The sequence below is a fragment of the Cyprinus carpio genome, chromosome A18, assembly GCF_018340385.1.
Source record: "Cyprinus carpio isolate SPL01 chromosome A18, ASM1834038v1, whole genome shotgun sequence".
Lineage (NCBI taxonomy): Eukaryota > Metazoa > Chordata > Actinopteri > Cypriniformes > Cyprinidae > Cyprinus > Cyprinus carpio.
Window position 1 is genome coordinate 29,117,294 of NC_056589.1, and position 22,337 is coordinate 29,139,630.

At 39.1% G+C, this 22,337-nt stretch overlaps 1 protein-coding gene across 7 annotated transcripts in view; it reads left to right on the top strand.

Annotated features, from left to right (window-relative positions):
• The window catches only part of LOC109110422 (CUGBP Elav-like family member 4), a 94,727-nt gene that overhangs the window by 39,771 nt on the left and 32,619 nt on the right, over window positions 1-22,337 (top strand). For 5 of the 7 annotated variants that reach the window (XR_006162519.1, XM_042775751.1, XM_042775750.1 and 2 more), the window contains 4 exons: window positions 7,410-7,458; window positions 9,138-9,139; window positions 18,306-18,432; window positions 19,887-19,966. Coding sequence is in view for 6 of the 7 variants with exons in the window: in XM_042775751.1 (XP_042631685.1) it covers window positions 7,410-7,458; window positions 9,138-9,139; window positions 18,306-18,432; window positions 19,887-19,966 (258 nt within the window). In the remaining variant the exon portion in view is untranslated. The remainder of the gene's footprint in view (window positions 1-7,409; window positions 7,459-9,137; window positions 9,140-18,305; window positions 18,433-19,886; window positions 19,967-22,337) is intronic. The other 2 variants (XM_042775753.1, XM_042775752.1) reach the window with 1 other exon arrangement.

The following is a 22,337-nucleotide window of genomic DNA, read 5'->3' on the forward strand; positions in this document are numbered from 1 at the left end:
TGTGAGTTATCACAGCCGTGTTGTCAGTGCGGCTGTTGTTGTGAAATATTCTTCTCATCTCTCTTGTGTTCTTCTCTCTTCTTTTTCTCTTCATGTGTTTGTCTGCTCTTCGCTCTCTTTCTTTCTTTTCTCATCTCAGCTCTTCTCTTCTTATTTGTCTCATCTTCTCTTCACTTCTGTCCTCTTTTCTCTCTTCTTGCTTGTTCTCTTCACTGCTCATCTTCTAGTCTCACCTCTTCTCCTCTCATCTCTTCTCTTTTCGTGTTTTCTTCTCATCTTGTCTCTTCTTGTCTTATCTCAGATCAGTTCTCCTCTTCTCATTCTGTCTCTCATGACATCTCTTCAAAACGTGTTTCTTAATTTCTCTTCATTGTCTCTTCTTTTTCCTTTTTATTTCATCTCACTTCTTCTCTTTTCACAACAATTCTTGTCTCTTCTCTTTTAATTCTGTCACATTTCTTCTCGTTTCATCTTCTCCTCTCCTCCCCTCTCCTCTCCTCTCCTCTCGTCTCTTCTCTTCTCTTCTCTTCTCTTCTCTTCTCTTCTCGTCTCGTCTCTTCTCTTCTCTTCTCTTCTCTTCTCTTCTCTTCTCTTCTCTTCTCTTCTCTTCTCTTCTCTTCTCTTCTCTTCTCTTCTCGTGTCGTCTCGTCTCGTCTCGTCTCGTCTGGTGTCCTGTGTCTCATCCATCTGCTGGCTTTGTCTCTCTCACCTCTGTCCCTCATAAAGTTTCCTGTCTCTGTGAGTCATCTGTTAGTCGTGTCTCTGTGTGTCTGTCGGCGTCTCTTTCCCTGCCTGAGAAAAGGCCCATAAAGCTAATGTAGTGTGCCGCGTCCCGCTCCCGCTGTGATCTATACTGCCATCCATCCTGAGTTTTATAGAGCAGCCGGGCGTCTCTGACCGAGCCGACCCGCTGCGGTGAGGCCTAAACAAACCCGGCGGGAATGTAGACACAGCGGCGCTGTGGGTGGGCCGCCGAATGTGACAAAGAGTTTCACCGGTGAGAAAAATGACAGCAAGATGGCACACGAACATGCACGGGACAGAATCCCAATGGAAAATGATGTTCTGAAGTTGTTTTACTCATTTTCTTCTTCCAGAAGCAAACCTGCTGCAATCTAAAAATATTCCTCACACCCTCCTGCTGCATTTAACCTGACAGCAGCCTCCACATGTGCACCGCGAACTCAGCTGCAGCCACGTATCAACCGCTGCGTGTGTGTGTGTGTGTGTGTGTGTGTGTGTGTGTGTGTGTGTGTGTGTGTGAGACGGTCGCCTCTCCATGCTCCACAGGACATGACAGGCAATTTGAAAGAGCGAGCAACTCACACACACACACACACACACACACACACAAACATATATGCACACACACACACCATGGTGTGAGCAGGTAAACGCAGCTGTTAATTATTTTTTAAATGAGTCCAACACACTGTAAAGAGCTGAAGATGTTCTTGTGTTCTTGTCATATTGTTGTCTTGTCTCTTCGTGTTGCATATTTTCTCCTCTTGCTTGTCTCTTCTCACTTCTTTTCATGAAGAAATGTCCTTTGTATTTGCTCGTCTCATATCGTCTCATAGCTCCTTTTCTTATATCTTCTCGTATCTTCTCAAATCTTGTATTTTCTTGTCTCTTCTCAACTCTGTATTTTCAATTCTATTCCTCTCTTTTATTCTATTCCTGTCTGCTTGTCTCATATCTTTTCATCTCACATCTTGTATCTTCTGTCCTTGTACACTTTCTTCCCATATCTTCTCATCTTTTCTTATATCATCTTTTCATTTATGCTCATCTCATATTGTTTCATATACCTCTTTTTCTTGCATCTTCACATCTCCTCTTCTGGTATCTTCTCAACTTTTGTAACTTCTGTTTTCTTCAATTCAAATCTGGCCTTGTGTAGTTTTGCCTCGTCTCGTCTGCACTGTACAAGTGTTGAAATAAAATGCAGCATTTATGATGACAGGAGAAGCGAGGAGCCATGGTGCAGAAGCACCGGTGGAGTAATAGAGAGACACACGAGCATGTGGAGGTGAGACAGGAGCGCCAGTGGAGTAATAGAGAGACACACGAGTGTGTGGAGGTGAGACAGGAGCGCCGGTGGAGTAATAGAGAGACACACGAGCGTGTGGTGGTGAGATAGGAGCGCCGTTGGAGTAATAGAGAGACACACGAGCATGTGCAGGTGAGACAGGAGCGCAGGTGGAGTAATAGAGAGACACACGAGCATGTGGAGGTGAGACAGGAGCGCCGGTGGAGTAATAGAGAGACACACGAGCGTGTGGTGGTGAGACAGGAGCGCCGGTGGAGTAATAGAGAGACACGAGCGCGTGCAGGTGAGACAGGAGCGCCGGTGGAGTAATAGAGAGACACACGAGCGTGTGGTGGTGAGACAGGAGCGCCAGTGGAGTAATAGAGAGACACACGAGCACGTGCAGGTGAGACAGGAGTGCGGGTGGAGTAATAGAGAGACACACGAGCACGTGCAGGTGAGACAGGAGCGCAGGTGGAGTAATAGAGAGACACACGAGCGTGTGGAGGTGAGACAGGAGCGCCGGTGGAGTAATAGAGAGACACACGAGCTTGTGGAGGTGAGACAGGAGCGCCGGTGGAGTAATAGAGAGAGACACGAGCGTGTGGAGGTGGGACAGAAGCACCGGTGGAGTAATAGAGAGACACACGAGCATGTGCATTTGAGACAGGAGCGCCGGTGGAGTAATAGAGAGACACACGAGCGTGTGGTGGTGAGACAGGAGCGCCAGTGGAGTAATAGAGAGACACACGAGCGCGTGCAGGTGAGACAGGAGCGCAGGTGGAGTAATAGAGAGACACACGAGCGTGTGGTGGTGAGACAGGAGCGCCGGTGGAGTAATAGAGAGACACACGAGCGTGTGGTGGTGAGACAGGAGCGCAGGTGGAGTAATAGAGAGACACACGAGCGCGTGCAGGTGAGACAGGAGCGCAGGTGGAGTAATAGAGAGACACACGAGCGTGTGGTGGTGAGACAGGAGCGCCGGTGGAGTAATAGAGAGACACACAAGCGTGTGGTGGTGAGACAGGAGCGCTGGTGGAGTAATAGATAGAGACACGAGCGTGTGTGTGGTGAGACAGGAGCGCCGGTGGAGTAATAGAGAGAGAGAGACACGAGCGTGTGGAGGTGAGACAGGAGCGCCGGTGGAGTAATAGAGAGACAGACGAGCTTGTGGAGGTGAGACAGGAGCGCCGGTGGAGTAATAGAGAGACAGACGAGCATGTGCAGGTGAGACAGGAGCGCCGGTGGAGTAATAGAGAGACAGACGAGCATGTGGAGGTGAGACAGGAGCGCCGGTGGAGTAATAGAGAGAGACACGAGCGTGTGGAGGTGAGACAGGAGCGCCGGTGGAGTAATAGAGAGACAGACGAGCGTGTGGTGGTGAGACAGGAGCGCCGGTGGAGTAATAGAGAGACACACGAGCGTGTGCAGGTGAGACAGGAGCGCCGGTGGAGTAATAGAGAGACACACGAGCGTGTGGAGGTGAGACAGGAGCCCCGGTGGAGTAATAGAGAGACACACAAGCGTGTGGTGGTGAGACAGGAGCGCCGGTGGAGTAATAGATAGAGACACGAGCGTGTGGTGGTGAGACAGGAGCGCCGGTGGAGTAATAGAGAGAGACACGAGCGTGTGGAGGTGAGACAGGAGCGCCGGTGGAGTAATAGAGAGACAGACGAGCGTGTGGAGGTGAGACAGGAGCGCCGGTGGAGTAATAGAGAGACAGACGAGCGTGTGGAGGTGAGACAGGATCGCCGGTGGAGTAATAGAGAGACACACGAGCGTGTGGTGGTGAGACAGGAGCGCCGGTGGAGTAATAGAGAGACACACGAGCCGTGTGGTGGTGAGACAGGAGCGCAGGTGGAGTAATAGAGAGACACACGAGCGCGTGCAGGTGAGACAGGAGCGCAGGTGGAGTAATAGAGAGACACACGAGCGTGTGGTGGTGAGACAGGAGCGCCGGTGGAGTAATAGAGAGACACACAAGCATGTGGTGGTGAGACAGGAGCGCCGGTGGAGTAATAGATAGAGACACGAGCGTGTGGTGGTGAGACAGGAGCGCCGGTGGAGTAATAGAGAGAGACACGAGCGTGTGGAGGTGAGACAGGAGCGCCGGTGGAGTAATAGAGAGACAGACGAGCGTGTGGAGGTGAGACAGGAGCGCCGGTGGAGTAATAGAGAGACAGACGAGCATGTGCAGGTGAGACAGGAGCGCCGGTGGAGTAATAGAGAGACAGACGAGCGTTGTGGAGGTGAGACAGGAGCGCCGGTGGAGTAATAGAGAGAGAGACACGAGCGTGTGGCAGGTGAGACAGGAGCGCCGGTGGAGTAATAGAGAGACACACGAGCTTGTGGAGGTGAGACAGGAGCGCCGGTGGAGTAATAGAGAGACAGACGAGCGTGTGGAGTTGAGACAGGAGCGCCGGTGGAGTAATAGAGAGAGACACGAGCGTGTGGAGGTGAGACAGGAGCGCCGGTGGAGTAATAGAGAGACACACGAGCGTGTGCAGGTGAGACAGGAGCACCGGTGGAGTAATAGAGAGAGACACGAGCGTGTGGAGGTGAGACAGGAGCGCCGGTGGAGTAATAGAGAGACACACGAGCGTGTGGAGGTGAGACAGGAGCGCCGGTGGAGTAATAGAGAGAGACACGAGCGTGTGGAGGTGAGACAGGAGCGCCGGTGGAGTAATAGAGAGACACACGAGCTTGTGGAGGTGAGACAGGAGCGCCGGTGGAGTAATAGAGAGACAGACGAGCGTGTGGAGTTGAGACAGGAGCGCCGGTGGAGTAATAGAGAGAGACACGAGCGTGTGGAGGTGAGACAGGAGCGCCGGTGGAGTAATAGAGAGACAGACGAGCGAGCGTGTGGTGGTGGTGAGACAGGAGCGCCGGTGGAGTAATAGAGAGACACACGAGCGTGTGCAGGTGAGACAGGAGCGCCGGTGGAGTAATAGAGAGACACACGAGCGCATGGAGGTGAGACAGGAGCCCCGGTGGAGTAACAGAGAGACACATGAGTGTGTGGGGGTGAGACAGGAGCTCTGGCCTATTTGTCAGCATTGATCAAGCCATTAGGAGTGTGTGCAGGGAGCCATATTGGTTTTTGGGGCCAAAGGGTACGAGAGAGACAGAGATGAAGCACTTGAACGTACTGAACTCTACTGGGACTCTAATGAATCTGACACACACCGTGTTTCTCTATCTGAGAGAAGCTGCTCAAGTGAACAGCTTCTTCAGCACTCATGAGTTCAGACGCTTCATCAGCCAGAGTGAACACGCGCCTCAAGTCAGCATCTGCAGACACGTGTGTGTGTTTGTGTGTGTGTGTGTGTGTGTGTTGATGCAGGAATACTGCGAGACATCGTAAACTGTTCAAACACACCTGGATCTTTACTGAGCTGTAGTTTCCTCAGAACGAGCTGAATCAGACAGACGATCCAGAGGAGTCTCACCTGGGGGAAAAAACATATTACGTATAGGGCTGGTGTTTATTTATTGAACATGGCCTTTAAGAGAATTTGATAAATCTTTGAGTTCATATCAGTGTTATTTTAGTATCATTGAGATACTATTATTGTTTAATATTTTGAATTGGATTTTATTTTTAAATTGTATGTGTTCGTTTTAATGTTAGTGAAAGTTTTTGTAATTTTGGTGAGTGTTTTTCTCATTTTTATTTATTTTATCTATGTCTACATAGATTTTATTAGTTTTTATTTCAGTTTTATGCAGCACGCAGGTGTGTGTGTGTGTGTGTGTGTGTGTGTGTGTGTGTGTGTGTGTGTGTGTGTGTGTGTGTGTGTGTGTGTGTGTGTGTGTGTGTGTGTGAGGTGTATCTGGCCGCCGGCTCTCAGTGATGGCACAAAACTTTTTGTCAAACTGAGTAAAAGAGGACATTAAAGTGGGGCGGAGGTGGGGGTTGTGGTGAATAATTGGAGTTTTTCCTTTAACCTCATTGGACACACCAAGGAAATAATGGTGGAAATGGTGCAAGAGCAGGCAGGCACATGCCAATTCGCTGGATTGCATCCCGCAGACCAACGGGATGCTGACCTGATCTGCCCGGTTGCTTAGCAACTCCCGGTGTACCCTGTGCTGCTTAATGACTCCTGTTGCCGCGGCGACTCTGAGGATTTTAACGGGCCGCAGCTCTGGAGCTTTACAACCATTCGCAAAAGTTTGGAGTCCTGAGATGGAGCAAATCAGAAAACAGAGAGAATACTCACGGGTCTCAGTCTGACCCAACACTGACAGATACATCGCTTTGTTCAGCCGCTCTTCACCAGCAAAACCAGAGCAGAACCAGCTGACCAGTACTGACCCGCGCAGCCAAAACTCCAACTCAAACAGTGTTTTGTCTCGTGTTCCAGTAAAAATATTGAAACATCCATACATTTCCTTAGTGTATATCAAGGCTTGTTCATTTACTGAGGTTATGCGCAATATTTCTGACTTTCGATTGCAAACTTCGGCATGTGAGCACAGTTTGAGACAGCGTTGAGATCTCTTGAGACTTGTGTGCTCTTTTCTCATCTGAGAAGGCAACGGATACTAGAAAAATGTATTGATAGACTAATAAAAATATCACTACATAATCACATATTTTTAAAATCATTTTATAACAAATGTATTTATCAAATTGACTGTTTTATTAGATTTTATTATTTTACAATTGTTCAAATTTATCATTATATTAATATATTAAGTTTGCTAAATTTAAATTAATTTTTTTTAATAATTATTTTTAGTTTTCAAGCATTAATCTGTTCATGTCTATTTATTATATGTATCCTTATTTATTTATTTTTTGATTTTGCAAACATTGATATCACAACATTGTTTCGACGTTTCACTTTATGTTAAGATCTTGTTAAAATTTTAACATTATTTTATATTTGTTTTATTAACCTTTTTATGACCGTTGTCGTGTTTTTCAATGCTTTTTTCAATGCTGATACAACTATTGACATTATTTCATCAATATTTCAATGTTGAAGGTTGATCACATGTCAGCTGGGTAATTTATAACGGATTGATTGTTCAGTTGATTTTATATACTGTATGTGATGTCTGTAATCTATCTTTAGAGATCCTTGCTTTTAATTATAAAGGATCACTACATAATCACATGTTTAGGTTTTTTTTAAACAATATATAACACAAATGTATCATCAGATTTACGGTTTCATCATATTTTATCATTTTACAAATTTGCCAAATTGATCAAACAGGATGATGCGTGTGCATGTGTGATTTTGTGATGTGCTTGTTGTGCTGAGATGACACTATTGTGACTCTGAAGGCACACACACACACACACACACACACACACACACACGCACGCACGCTGTTCTAACATCTCTCTCTCTTTCTTATTCAGATGAACCGGCCCATCCAGGTGAAACCGGCCGACAGTGAAGGACGAGGAGGTAATTAACCTTCTTTCGCTCTCTCTCTCTCTCTCTCTCTCACACACACACACACACACACACACACACACACACACACACACACACACAGTGACTGGTGTGTCGGAGTGGCCGTTAATTTAGGTCACTTGCCTCCATTGACTCTCCATCTGTTCGGGCCGTCGCGGTTCACCGTGACTCGGCTCGGATCAAAGGAGCCGCGGGTTGCCACCGTTAACCGTAATAACGCGTGCCGTTAACGGCTGAAGCGGCAGGCAGGTGATGTGCTGTGGGTTCGGCTGGATTCAGAGCACCTGGTTGTCCTGAAAGCACTCGCCGTATGTTTGTAGCAGCATCTGTGTTGACCTGCACCTGCTCTTCATTCTCTACTTCTGCTTGTGGTTGTACAGGAGGTTTCGTTGGTCAGCAGGTGTGACGCATCCGATCCGTGAAGAGGTGATTCTCAATGAACACGATTCCAGTAATTCATAACAGGTCAGACAGATGATTGAGACTTCGGTGTCTGAGCACAGTTTGAGACATCGATGAGATCTCTTGAGATGTGTGTGGTCTGTCCTCGTCTGAGAAGCAGATAAAAAAACAATAGACTAATTAAAATATCTCTTCATGTTATTGTTTATCAACTTACCAGTCATTACAAATTTATATTTTATGAATATACACAGAATATACAGAAAGCACAATAGACAAATTTAATAATAATTATTATAATTATTAATAATAAATAATAATAAATTATAATAACTTTTTTATTAATGGATTATTATTTATCAGTTATTTTATCAGTCATAAATGTAATATTTTTTCTGAATATTATCAATTTGCTATATGCTATGATATATTTGTTATATTTATCATTATTTTGTATTTTTAGAGAAGCAGATAGATAATAGAAAACACAATAGACAATAGACAAATTAAAAATATCACTTCATATAATTTGTTATTAATGAACAATTGTTAATTTTATGTAATTATTATAAATTTGCTAATTTTATATTTTGGCTTTATTTATCATTATTTTTATTTCATTTATTTTTAATTAGTTATACAGATAGAAAATATAAAAATCATAAAATATACAAATTAATATATCACTTCATACTCACATTTTTATCATTTTTTTATCATTTTTAAAAATTAGTTTTTATTTATCAATTATTTTATCAATTCATAAAAAATACGAATATTATCAATTTGCTGAATTTACATTTTTGTTTTATTTGTGGCTGTAATAAAAACTTGTTTTCGTGACAGATTTAGCTTATTGTGATTAATGGATTACAAGTGCGCTGCAAATAATGTTTAGCAAAGTTCAGGCATAACAGCATAAACTAAAAGATTGATCTTGAGATTGAAGATTTGATATCAGCATCCATTAAAAATGAGAAATGGATATTGTTAATCCAGCACTGTTGTAGTTTATCCAGCTTGTGTGACACGGAATAGACCAATGATTTCAGGAATTTAAAACTTTTTTTTTTTTTTACTTTTTCAGTTTACAAGAAAAAAAAAATGTATTTGTTGTTTATAAACAGACATCTAGATCTGATTCTGATGATAAATGTTTTGTTAACAATGTTAAAAATGGCCTTTTTCACAATCCACTTCCATTAAATGGGAAAAGAGCTGCTCCTTTTGTGTCCAAAAATTTGAAAAAATAACATAAATGATGACAGAAGTTTAATTTCTGGCTGAATTTATCGTTTATTGGAGGGAGAGGCAAACGGTTTAATCTGTTTGGTTTTCCCCACCGTTTTATTTCCCTAATTTATTCAGGATTCAGGCTTTAATTGACTAAATATTTGAATTAATGAGGCTCTGGTGGTTTTAATGAGCTGAAATCAAAGACAAATATTTAAAACCAAAAATGATGAGCGATGTGCCAACAAGGTTTTCAAACATACAGTAAATGTGCAAATATGAAAGCTGCTGTGTTGATTATTTTAGGCTGGTGTGTTTTGCTAAATAAGTAAATGAATGAATTGATGAATTAATAATACTTTTTAAAATACATTATATTATTATTATTATTGTTATTATTAATATGTACAATTATAATTATATCTGTGATTCCAATCTGTATTTACTGCATGGAAATATGGATTTCAGCATAATTGCATTTATTTTTTTTAAAATACATATGTAGTTTTATTTATTGTTCAATTATTAAATTATTCAAATAATTATTATTTGCAAAAACATAACAGTTTTATATGGAGGAGGTAAAATATTTCTTATTATATTGTAAACAAATTAGAATAGAATAGAATAGAATAGAATAGAATAGAATAGAATAGAATAGAATGGTTATTCAAATTATTTTCTTGAAGTTGTCATTGAAAAATAAAATTTCATCACTGAATTTTTAATAAAATAAAAGTTTTTTTTTTTCACAAATTGGATTTCTGGAATTTTAATTTATGAATTCTGAGGGAAAAAGTTTAGAAAAAAAAGAATTGTGAGATAAAAACTCACAATTGCAAGAAAAAAAAAGTCAAAATTGTGACACAAAAAGTCACATTTATTTGTTTTTAATAAAACAGAACTGCAAGAAAAAAGTCAGAATTTAGAGTTTGTCTCATAAAATGTCCCAATTACCTTACATTTACGAACACATTTGACCGTTGCCACCAAGAAACACAGACTGAAAGCACTTTTAATCACAACATACTATCACATCATAAAATTTACATCAAAATCAGAGTTTTGTGTCTTTAAGACTACATTTATACATTTATCCGAAGTGAACTGCATTGCATTCAAGTTATGTGAGTTATGTGATCCCTGGGAGATGTTTCCCAATTCACATACTTGTGCACTATTCCGTGCCATTTTGTAGCATAAATAGTGTAAGTAGTGCATTCAGACTAAAAATTAAATCGAGAAAAAGTGCACTTTGAATACCGGGTGATGCACTTAATTAACTAAAAAGCGCAGTGTGGAATGTTGGACACTTCATGCACTCACTTCACTTTGATTGACAAAATGACCTTATAAAGTTCATATACACTAAACGGCAGCATGCATAGTGTATAGTGAGTCAGCAATAACCTTGACAGTTATACTTCTTTGTGTGTCTCTGTCTGCACTAACACTTGGACTTTCTTTCCCTGCCATTAATTGGTTGCAGAAGAGATGTTTGAAAATAATTCATTTTCCAAATATTTTCCTTGATTTTCTTCATAGTTCAAGCGTCTAAGTGTGCTTTCACTGAGCCCTTTCTCTCGGTCAGGTTTGGTGAACAGATGCATTTTCATTAGAGTTTAAGGCATCTGGGTATTTGCCCGTGATGTGGTTTAGATGAATGCCAAGGGCAGAACGTGTCAGTGCCAGAACCAAGCATGAACCCAGTGCCCTCGAGCCCAGTGAAGTGCTACACACACACACACACACACACACACACACACACACACACACACACACACACACACACACGTGTTTGTTTTTGTGAAAAGTGGGGACATTCCATAGGCGTAGTGGTTTTTATACTGTACAAATTGTATATTCTATGGCCCTACACCAACCCTACACCGAACCCTAGCCCTTACAGGAAACTTTGTGCTATTTCAGATTTTCAGTACACTCAATTCTGTATCATTTATATGCGTTTTGAAAAGTGGGGACATTGGATAATGTCTTGAAAAGTCACCCTCTCCTTGTAATACCTGTGTCATACCCTTGTCATTATAATAATTTGTGTCCTACTGATATGTCACAAAAATGCGCGCACACACACACACACACACACACACACACACACACAGAGTGCAGCCCCTCGGCACAAAGCTTTTATCGTCTGCCGCAGCTGTCTGTAAGGTTTCTTCTGTTATTATTTCTGAGTTTCAGTTGCTACCAAATTTATGGAAGCTTGTTTCTGCCACCAATAAATAAATAAATAAATGCATAAATAAAATAAATAAATAAAGGTAATTGTGATGTTTATGTCACAGTTCTGACTTTTTTTCTTTGCACAATTCTGAGAAAAATAATTGTAAACTACAGTACCATCTTTATTTTTAATTCCATGGCAGGGGAAAAAACAGAACTGCAAGATGCAAACTCAGAATTCACAAAAAAAAAAAAAAAAAGTTTATATTTTGCAGTTCTGTTTTTTGCTTGTTTGTTTATATCTCACAATTATGACTTTTCCCCCCAGAATTCAGAAAATTTAATTCAAAAGTCCAAATTAAAATAGAATAAGATAAAAATTAAGTTTTTTTTTAAGTCAGAATTCTAAGTTTATATCTCACTTTTGTTTCAGTCACTTGTAATTCTGAGTTTATATCACACAATCCTGACTTTTTATCATTTGTCTGCAGTGATCAGACTCTCAGACGGCCAGCTGTCAGATGACTCTTTAGATTTCTGTATTTCTTTTTTTCTGGGTTCACGTTAAGAGGCCGGGCTGCTCGTCATCTATTGGACACGGTCACTGACAGGCTCTCATTTTCCAGACCATTTGCCCTGCAGAAAGACGAGACACACGAGAGACGGACAGCGATGAGACACGAGCGATTGAAGTGAATATTTGACTCAGTCTAGACGACAGGACCAGGCAAACTTTCAGAATTCAGTCCACGTTTGGGGCAGTTTTTCACATTTGGTGACCAGAACTGATGATGTCAGAGTGGATGAGTTGTTTGCTTTGTAATAAATAATTTATTTATCCAGTTGTTGCATTCAAACCAATTTGCACACCAGCTTTGAACATCACTAGCAGTCATTATCTACTCAACACCATGATCAGCCAATCACAGTGACTTATATTACCATGTGACTTAATTTTGTGATAGTTGTTTTGTTCTGTATTCATTCTGTGAACTGTTGTGGTACTTTTACACCACAATAAACATTCAAATATTTTTAAAATAGAGCCACAAGTCTTAAATGTTATTAATTTGTAATGTAATTTTATCCTCCAGAGATTATGAAAAAAAAAAGATTGAAATAACTTGAAATAAGCTATTATTGTGCCGTGTTTTGTTTCGCAGTGATGCACTCGTTTTGTCTTACAGTATATGCTCTTGTTTGGTTTCTTTTTTTGTGTTAGAAATCAATCACTTTTCCTTTTATCCTTCCCTAAATGTTTAGTAGTTTTCAGTTGTGATTGTGAGTACAATAGAATTATATTATGGATGCACCGATACTACATTTTTTCTGCCGATAACGATATCCAATTATTCAGAATGTATCAATGCCAATACTAATAGATTGGTGTAAAATAAAATAAAATAAAATAAAAAAATATATAAAATAAAATAAAATAAAATTAAATTATAAATAAAATAAAATAAAATAAAAAAAATTTATTATAGTACAATATCACTCTTTTTTAATGTAATAATTATTAGTAATTTGGATTAATTTAAATTGAATTAATTAAAATGAAATAAAATAAAATACACAGTTGGATTCATTATTGGTTCATTTGTAAATATTTCAGGTAGGCTACATGTCAGTTTTTCTTAAGGAAAAATAATCTCTCATTACAATAATAATAATAATAATAATAATAATAATAATAATAATAATAATAATAATAATAATAATAATAATGCTGTAAACCATAGGAAGCCATCTCATTGGTTAACATTACAACAGTGCTCAAACTATTATATTCAACTGTTATTTATTTTCAGATATAAAACAAACATTTCAATTGCTTATAAGGTAATTTTCATAAAAACATGTTTTCATCAGTTTTATTCAAAAAATTCAAAAATAAGTCACAGTTAATAAGCTCCTCTCTAGATTTTTTTTAAATGTATTAAATGTTTTATTTATTTATTTTTTGATAGCTAAATGTGAACATTTGATACAGTACGTTTCCTCAGGTAAATGTGACGTTCAAAAGTTATTTTATAATAATTCGTTTTTAATGTTTTTTTGTTGTTGTTGTTGAATTGTATTTTAAGTTTAAGGAAATTACAAAAAAACTGTGATTATGATTTTTGTAATAAACAAAGCAAAACTACTGAGATGACCGTGTTTACCACAATAAGTGCTTTAACAAAGTCCAGCTGCCTATTTCTGCTACATAGACTATATAAGTGCATTATTTTTGTTTGTTTTTGTAAGTATTTTCAGTATTTTCTGTGATACAGAACAGTTGCTGCACATAGTATCTACAGTATATGTTTTAATTTAAGCAGAAGTGAGTCCATCTGAAATGCAGGTGTGTGTGTGTGTGTGTGTCTCTGATGAGTGACATCAGAGCGTCTGAGATCAGCGTCCACGGTTCTGAAAGCCTCTTTGAGCCGGTTATTACGCTGCACTTTGCAGTTGAGCGTCTCTAAAGTGCAGCTCAGGTCAGCCATGAACGCTAATTAATAGTGATCCATCTCCTGTACATGAGCGTGAGCACCACAGACGCCGAGATGGTGAATGTATAACTCATAGAGTCCGGGAATGAAAAGATAAAAGACTGTAAATTCAGTTTCTCTCCCATCCGTCCCTGAGGATCGCTCCAGGAACTTCCAGCATCCTTTGTGGCTAATTTCATTTTTCTCAGCATAGAATAACATGTCGGAAACGGTCATTATTGCGCTTATGGCTAGTTAATTAGGCTTGTAAAGCTGACATGGGGCGCGCGAGTGGCCCCTGATGTGTGCGGAGCCCCGGTCCCCGATCGAGACAGACAGGCTTTACAGTGAACAGATTATAATATTCATGCATTCATGATGTAGCACAGCTGACGCCGATGCTCTATTAAACTTTTATTTTTCCCTTGAGGTCCACTTTTAACATTAGTGCATCATTGCAGTCATAATTTAGTTTTTCACAGTAATTTTCTGATCCTTACAATCACACAGGCTGTATACTGTACCTTTAAGACTTCTCTATATAAGTTGGCTAAGACCTTTGCATATGAAATAAGTAACAGCGCTCATAAACATGTTGTGGTTTTGTTGTCAGATCTGATGTTGTTGTCATGTTTGTGATGTATGGGTTTTAAACTTTTTTTAAAATGTATGGGTTTTAAAGTTTTTCTACACACTGCATCACACTCTTTTAGAGATCAGGAAGAATCTTGTAATTTTTATATGATCTGTTTAATGATGACATTAAACGTTAACATTAAACATTAAACATTAAGACTAGTGAATTTTACACTGGTAAGACTGATCGCTGACACACACAGACACACACACACACACACACACACACACACACACACACACACACTCACACACACTCACACACTCACTGCTGACCCAGTTGCCCACTGAAGTGACACACATCCACCTGGTTGCTTTATCTCTCTATTCTTTAAGCAGTTCATATCTATCTATCTATCTATCTATCTGTAGATATAAGGATTTTTTTCATTTTCTTTAAGGAAGTCTCTTCATCTCATCGAAGCTGCATTTATTTGAAATATTATTACAATTTAAAAAAAAAAAACTTTTCTATGTTAATATGTGAATTTTAGCCTTTTTTCACCTGTATCTCAGCCGTATTTCAGCTATATCTCAGCCATATTTGTATATCAGCTGTCTTAGTTATATCTCAGCCGCATCTCAGCTATATCTCAGTTGTATCTCAATTATATCTCAGCCATATCTCATCTATATCTCATCTATATCTCAGCTATATCTTAGCTTCATCTCAGCTATATCTCAGCTATATCTCAGTTTCAACTCAGCTATATCTCAGCTTCAGCTCAGCTATATCTCACCTGTATCTCAGCTATATCTCAGCCATATCTCATCTATATCTCAGCCATATCTCATCTATATCTCATCTATATCTCAGCTATATCTCAGCTTCATCCCAGCTATATCTCAATTATATCTCAGCCATATCTCATCTATATCTCAGCCATATCTCATCTATATCTCAGCTATTTCTCAGCCATATCTCATCTATATCTCAGCCATATCTCATCTATATCTCATCTATATCTCAGCTATATCTCTGCTATATCTCATCTATATCTCAGCCATATCTCAGCTATATCTCAGCTTCATCTCAGCTATATCTCAGCTATATCTCAGCTGTATCTCAATTATATCTCAGCCAAATCTCATCTATATCTCAGCCATATCTCATCATTATCTCAGCCGTAACTCATCTATGTCTCAGCCATATCTCATCATTATCTCAGCCGTATCTCAGCTGTATGTCAGCTATATCTCAGTTGTCTTGTGTGGAGTGAGTTTGCCGTGGTCTCTGATCTCTTTTACTTTCAGGATGAGCGTCGTGTCCCGCAGCTCTCTGAGGGCATGTATGCATAATGTAAAGCTCTGGTACAGTATAGAAGACAGATGAGGAGTCTGGGGTCACACCAGTGCAAAGCTCTATTAAAACAGCTTATGTAAGACTGGATGTGGAGGGAATACAAGCTGTCAGGCAGAAGAGATGAAGCGCTGAGGGAGAACTGATGAATGAGGGGATACCGGTGTGTGTTGAGATGAGAGAATGAAGCTCACATCACAGGAAAATCAGTCAATAATGTGCTTGTGTAGAGCATCTCAGGCATAAAACCGAGAATCCAACTGTGATTTCTCATGCTCACATTGTGCTTCATACTTCTGAACTTTCTCTTCCTCTGAACATTTTGTCATCTTCAGCTATTTTTTTACTCGGTTCAGTGTTCTGAACAAAAGCATAAAATACAGTTAACAGGGCATGAAATATTGAAGTCAGAAGTCAGAAAGAGCTTTATTGCCAAGTATGTTTACACACACAAGGAATTTGTCTTGGTGACAGAAGTTTCCAGTGCAGAAGAAAGTACACCAAACACACATGATAGTGCAGACATACACAGGAGTTACACAGTAGAGATGAAATATAACACTAAAATAAGAAAAACAGAAAATGTGTTTTAATGAATGTAAACGTTATTTACAAGTGTACAGTTTACAAATGTAAAATTTTCAGATGCTGTGTATAAAGGTGAAACTTGTTATAATGGACAGTGTATAGTTATGAAAGTTTTAATTGCTCAGGCTGAATATAATCTGTTGTGGGGGGGGGTATGTGCTTTGTAGCACTTGTCTCCGTTCTGTATGAAGCCGATAATGATAGTGTCATCTGCAAACTTCAGGAGCTTGACAGAGGGTTTTTCGCAGTGCATTCATTCGTATACAGGGAGAACAGCAGTGGGGAGAGCACACATCCCTGAGGGGCGCCAGTGCTGATCGTGAGAGTCCTGGATGTGAGTTTGCCGAGCCTCACTAGCTGCTGCCTGTCTGTCAGGAGACTGGTGATCCACTGACAGATTCGAGTGGGTACAGAGAGCTGGGTCAGTTTGTCTGAGAGCAGGTCAGGCATGATGGTATTGAAGGCCGAACTTAAGTACCAGGTCTATCAAGATGTTGCAGAATATAATGCAGTCCCATTTTTGTATTTTGTTGGTCTTTTCCAGAACAAATGCCTACACATTTTTAAAATTAAGATGCATTTACTTGAGGATTAAAATGACTTAAAATATTAGATCTGCTTATATATATATATATATATATATATATAATGCATAAAAAAGATATCTGCCATTTATCAGCGTTTTCCTGTAAACTTATATGAAATGTACCCCCCTGGTCTCACAGACAAGTTTTAAAGGGATAGTTCACCCAAAAATTTAAATTACCCCATGATTTACTCACCCTCAAGTAATCAACAGGGAATTTGACTTTTTTTTTTTGGATGATTCATATAAGATTTATATAATAAAATTTCTTTTTTATGTCAGTTATTGGGTATTATTTTTAGTTGTTTATTTGGAAGTCCAATAAAGTGCGTCCATCCATCATAAAAAGTTCTCTACACGGCTCCGGGGGTTAATAAAGGCCTCCTGAAGCGAATTGATGTGTTTGTGAAAAATATCCATATTTAAAACTTTATAAATTAACTTCCGCTAACTGTCGTACATGAGAGAGTGATGTCCAGAGGATGACGTAGGAGTAGCATAAGCTCCGGTGAGAATATACTAGCCTCGTGAGAACCAAGTTTTGTCTACAGCAAAGGAAAACCAGTCTCCTCTTGGCTTATATGGAAATCCTCCCACATCTTTTTTTTTTTTTTTTACAAATCCTTGTTTTATACATCTATTTCGTGACTGGTGTTTTGTTTTGTTCTCTCCGCTGCGCTTACAGATTCGTCACTTCTCACCAGAGCTTACACTACGTCCTATGTTAACTGTACGACAGTTAGCTGAAGCTAGATATCACAGTTTACAAAGTTTTACATTTGAAAACATTTCTTTAACAAACGCATCGTTTATGTTTTTATGGAAGTTTATTAAATTTTTGAGACTTTTTGAGCTTTTTTTATGATGGATGCACGCACATTTTTGGGCTTCAAAATCTCAACACCCATTCACTGCCGTTATATTTTTTTGATGGATGCACACATTTTAAATATAACTCCGACTGGATTTGTCTGAAAGAAAAAAGTCATACACACCCAGGATGGATTGAGGGTGAGTAAATCCTGGGGTAATTGTCATTTTTGGGTGAACTAGACTAAACTCTGCTGTTTTAGCAGCAAGAAACTGTCTCAAGATGCACACCACTAATGTTTCTTTTTTTCTAAGGCAAATAGAATTTCTTAGGTGAACTATGGCCTAATCCAGGCTTAATCTAAGCCCTGTCTGTGAAACCAGGCAGTGAGTTTTGGTCTATAACAGTTTTCCCTGTTTACAGTAAAGGGAACTTACCGTTTTTCTTTTATAGTTATAAAAAATAAGACAAAAATACTGAGTAAGAAAATAATTTTTCGCATATTTTCGTGTCGTGTGACTTCTCAGATCTCGCTGGCTCTTCATGAAATCTGTGTTCATGAGTGAATGTGACGTAATCTCTCTCTCTCTCTCTCTCTCTCTCTCTCTCTCTCTCTCTCAGGACCGGAAGCTGTTTGTGGGCATGCTGGGGAAGCAGCAGAGTGAAGAAGATGTGCGGCGGTTGTTCGAGTCGTTCGGACAGATAGAGGAGTGCACCGTGCTGCGGGGGCCTGATGGGGCCAGTAAGGGTCAGCACCGACACAACTCTCCGACACACCGCCATCGACCCTCATTCAGCTGCTGTTACTCAAACACACGACTGTTCAAATCGACTTGCTATGAAAACATGCTTTAAGGTTTACATATGAATCAGCCTGTTTGGTCTGATGCATGTATCAGTCCTCTGACAGTGAGTTCCACATTATCTTTACGGCTAATACGGATTGTGAGAATGACTTGGAAACATTGTTTAGAGTTAGTTGATAGTTATAAATAAACTAGTAATGTTTTGTTCCATGTGCTGTTTTTTTAATGGGATTTCAGAACATTGATCTGTTCGTTTGAGTGGCATGACGTTCGCTTCTGACTCAACCAATCACGTTCAGTTTGAGGCGGGACTATCTGTTTGATTGATTGGCGGAAGTGTTTGAAACTTGTTTGGAAACAGGCATTATTTTTGCTTTAACATCGAGACACGTGAGACAACTGTGTTTCTTTTTCTCGGGAGAAACTAGGACTTCATTTGCTCTCCATTTAATCATATTGCTGTCTGGGTGAAACATTTAAGATTTTGAAAAGATCTCATTTATGATTTTCTTTTCTGTAGGCAGTGTGTGGCATGTTTGCACGTGTCTTGTGAAATCTTGAGGCTGTAGATGATGTTGGAAACTGCAGATGCGGCTGTTTCTCTTTCTCTTTTCACGCTGGATTTCTGTCCTGAATAATGAAGCTTTAGAAGCGCTAGTTAAGATGTCATCACTGCTGCCCAGATGGATTCACGTCCAAATGTTTCTCCTCGAATCAAAAAAGGATTTTCGATGCATTTTCCCTAACCATCAGATTTGAAACCCTCAAACATGCGCTGTCATGTCTAAAGCCTTTCTCATCTTCTGAAGTGTTGTTCTGTCTCATGAAAGCGTGTCTCTCTCTCCGGCATTAATGCATCTTGTTTGCAGAGAATAAAAGTCATTTTCTGGAGTCAGAGCAGATGAATTGCGGCCCGGCTGCTGGGCGTTTGGGGTCAGGAAGGTTTGATGATTGTGGGTTTGTTAGATGGATGTTTGTGCCGTGTTTCCTCTTTAGGGCTCTCGACGGCTCACGGCAAGCCTGCTCCGGTTATTCTCTCTGGAAAAGTTAAAGCGTTCAAACACACACACATGCACACACACACACACAGGCACACACACAGGCACACACACACACACAGGCACATAAACACACACGCACGCACACACACTCACACACACGCGCGCACACGCACCCACACACACAAAAGCAACTTTTTTTCTTACAGACCCCAAACGTTTGAATGGTAGTTATGTTACCGCTTTGTTTCTTCTGTCTATTGCATTTATTTCATGAGCTAGTATGGCTGTATTTCAACTGACACAGCAGAAACTGCATGACTAGTACTAATGAAATCTTTCAGTCTTCACTTGACTAGTTAACTAACTTTTCTCTCGTTCTTTCTTTCTCTCCGCAGGCTGTGCTTTTGTAAAGTTTTCCAGTCATGCAGAAGCCCAGGCTGCAATTAACAGTCTCCACGGTGGACAGACGATGCCGGTGAGCATCTCTCTCTCACACACACACACACACGCACGCACACACACACACACACACACACACTGCTGGAGCGGCTCATAGTCTCGTTCTGCCTCATAAGGACCCACATTAAAGAAGCATTGCCTAAAACTGAGGATTCGTCTCTGATTAACCATCCAAACGATGTTCAGCAAATCGTGTCCATGCCAGTAATATGATGCATAATCAACAGCCGTAAGTGTGTGTGTGTGTGTGTGTGTGTGTGTGTGTGTGTGTGTGTGTGTGTGTGTGTGCGCGTGTGTGTGTGTGTGTGTTTGTGTGTGTGTGTGCGCGTGCGTGCATGTGTGTGTGTGTGTGTGTGTGTGTGTGTGTGTGTGTGCGCGCGTGCGTGCATGTGTGTGTTTGTTTTTGTGACATATCAGGACACAACTTTGTATAATGTCATGGGTATGTCACAGGTATTACAAGGAGAGGGTGACTTATGAGGACATAACCCATGTCCCCATTTTTCAAAACGCTTATAAACCATACAGTATTAGTTTTTTTGAGAAAGTAAAAATGCACAAAGTTTCCTGTAAGGGGTAGGGTTAGGTGTAGGGTTGGTGTAGGGCGATAGAATATACAGTTCGTACAGTATAAAAACCATTACGCCTATGGGATGTCCACACTTTTCACAAAAACAAACATGTGTGTGTGTGTGTGTGTGTAAAAAAAAAATATTATTTTATGCATAAATGTATTTTCTTGTATCACTGAGATAATAGTTTTTGTTAATATATTGAATACAATTTTATTTTTATATTTGATTTGATTAAGTTTTGATTACGTTTACTATGTTCATTTTATTTAGTTTAGAACTTAAACTTAAACTAAATGAAAATGAGTTCCCTTGGCAACTAGCTGAATTAAATCAAGAGTAAGTTTTTATATATATTTTATTGTATTCAAAAATAATAAAAATATTTAAATAAATTTGAATATATTAAATTATATTATATTATACAGTATTATATTATACAGTATTATATTATATTATATTATATTATATTATATTATATTATTTAAGTTTTAATTTATGCTAACTACCCTGCATGTTTTGCATAATGTAATTGACTTTTAGGAATCTAGTGACATTATTTTCATGTCAATGAAACACATTTTACCTTCAAAAAAATTTTATTTCTGTATTGTGGAATAAACAAACAATAAGAAATATATGTATTTTAATTGTAAAGTATGTACATTTCATATGCCAATTTAGGTAAAACATTTTATTACAGTATTTTTATATAAATCTTAATATGCATTTTATATTTTACTTTAGTAAAGTCCAAAGTAATTGTATACTATTAATATGAAAATAAAGCAGTAATAATGAAAAAAAAAAAATCATAATGGTTCTTTTATTTATGCAAATGATTATTTCTTTTGATTGGAGTGAAATGTTCCTCTCACCTTAAACACATACAGGCAGGTGTTTTTGTGAAAGAAATGAATAACTTGTAAAGGTCAGTGATTTTTTAATTTATTTTTTGTCACTTTTGTCACTTCCATTCTGTCCAATTCTGCAATTATATTTCAGGTTATTGTTTTTTGTTTCTCTGTTATGTAAATCTCGGCGGCCGGTGTGAAATTGAATCCAGATGCTCTTCCGAAGTCAAACGCTTTCTCTCCTCAAATGAGATTAGATTCGTGAAGCTCTGCGGCCGGGACTGTCAGAGATGACGGCTCCCGCTGCCGCTTATCGAATTCAGAAAATTCATTTCGTATGAGATCCAGCAGCGGATGATTGTTGTGTTTGTTTGTGGGAATGTGGCTCTCAGAAACACCTGCTGTCATCTGGACAAAACAGGTGGAAAACATCAGGAAACGCTTGGAGATTCAGATTCAGTGACGACATTTGTTCTGATTTTTCTGATTTCTGACGTTTGTATCATCATAGTTTTAAACTTTCGTATTCTGTGAAGTCTGAATTCTCAGTTAAAGACTGAAAGTGACAAGTAAAAACAGTTACATTGAAACTTAAAAGAGAAATTTAAAAAGTAGCAAATATAAATGATAAAGGCATGAAGGTACAAAGTGTCTAAAACTGTTTTAATGTGATCTTCATGTAAAGTTACAATCTGTTATTTTTATTAAAACTCAACCACTGGGACACAGAATTATTATATGTAATTAAATAAATACATAAAAATACATTTTCGTTATTTGTAATAAAATTACGTTTTCATGTAGTTTTACTTAATTTATTAAAATAACTCAAACTAAAACTGAAATTAATATGAATAAAAACTAAATGCTTATTTACAAAAAAATATAAATAAATAAAAATTAAAAAATAATAATAATAAGACTGACAAAAACACAACAAAATTACCAAAACTTTAACTAA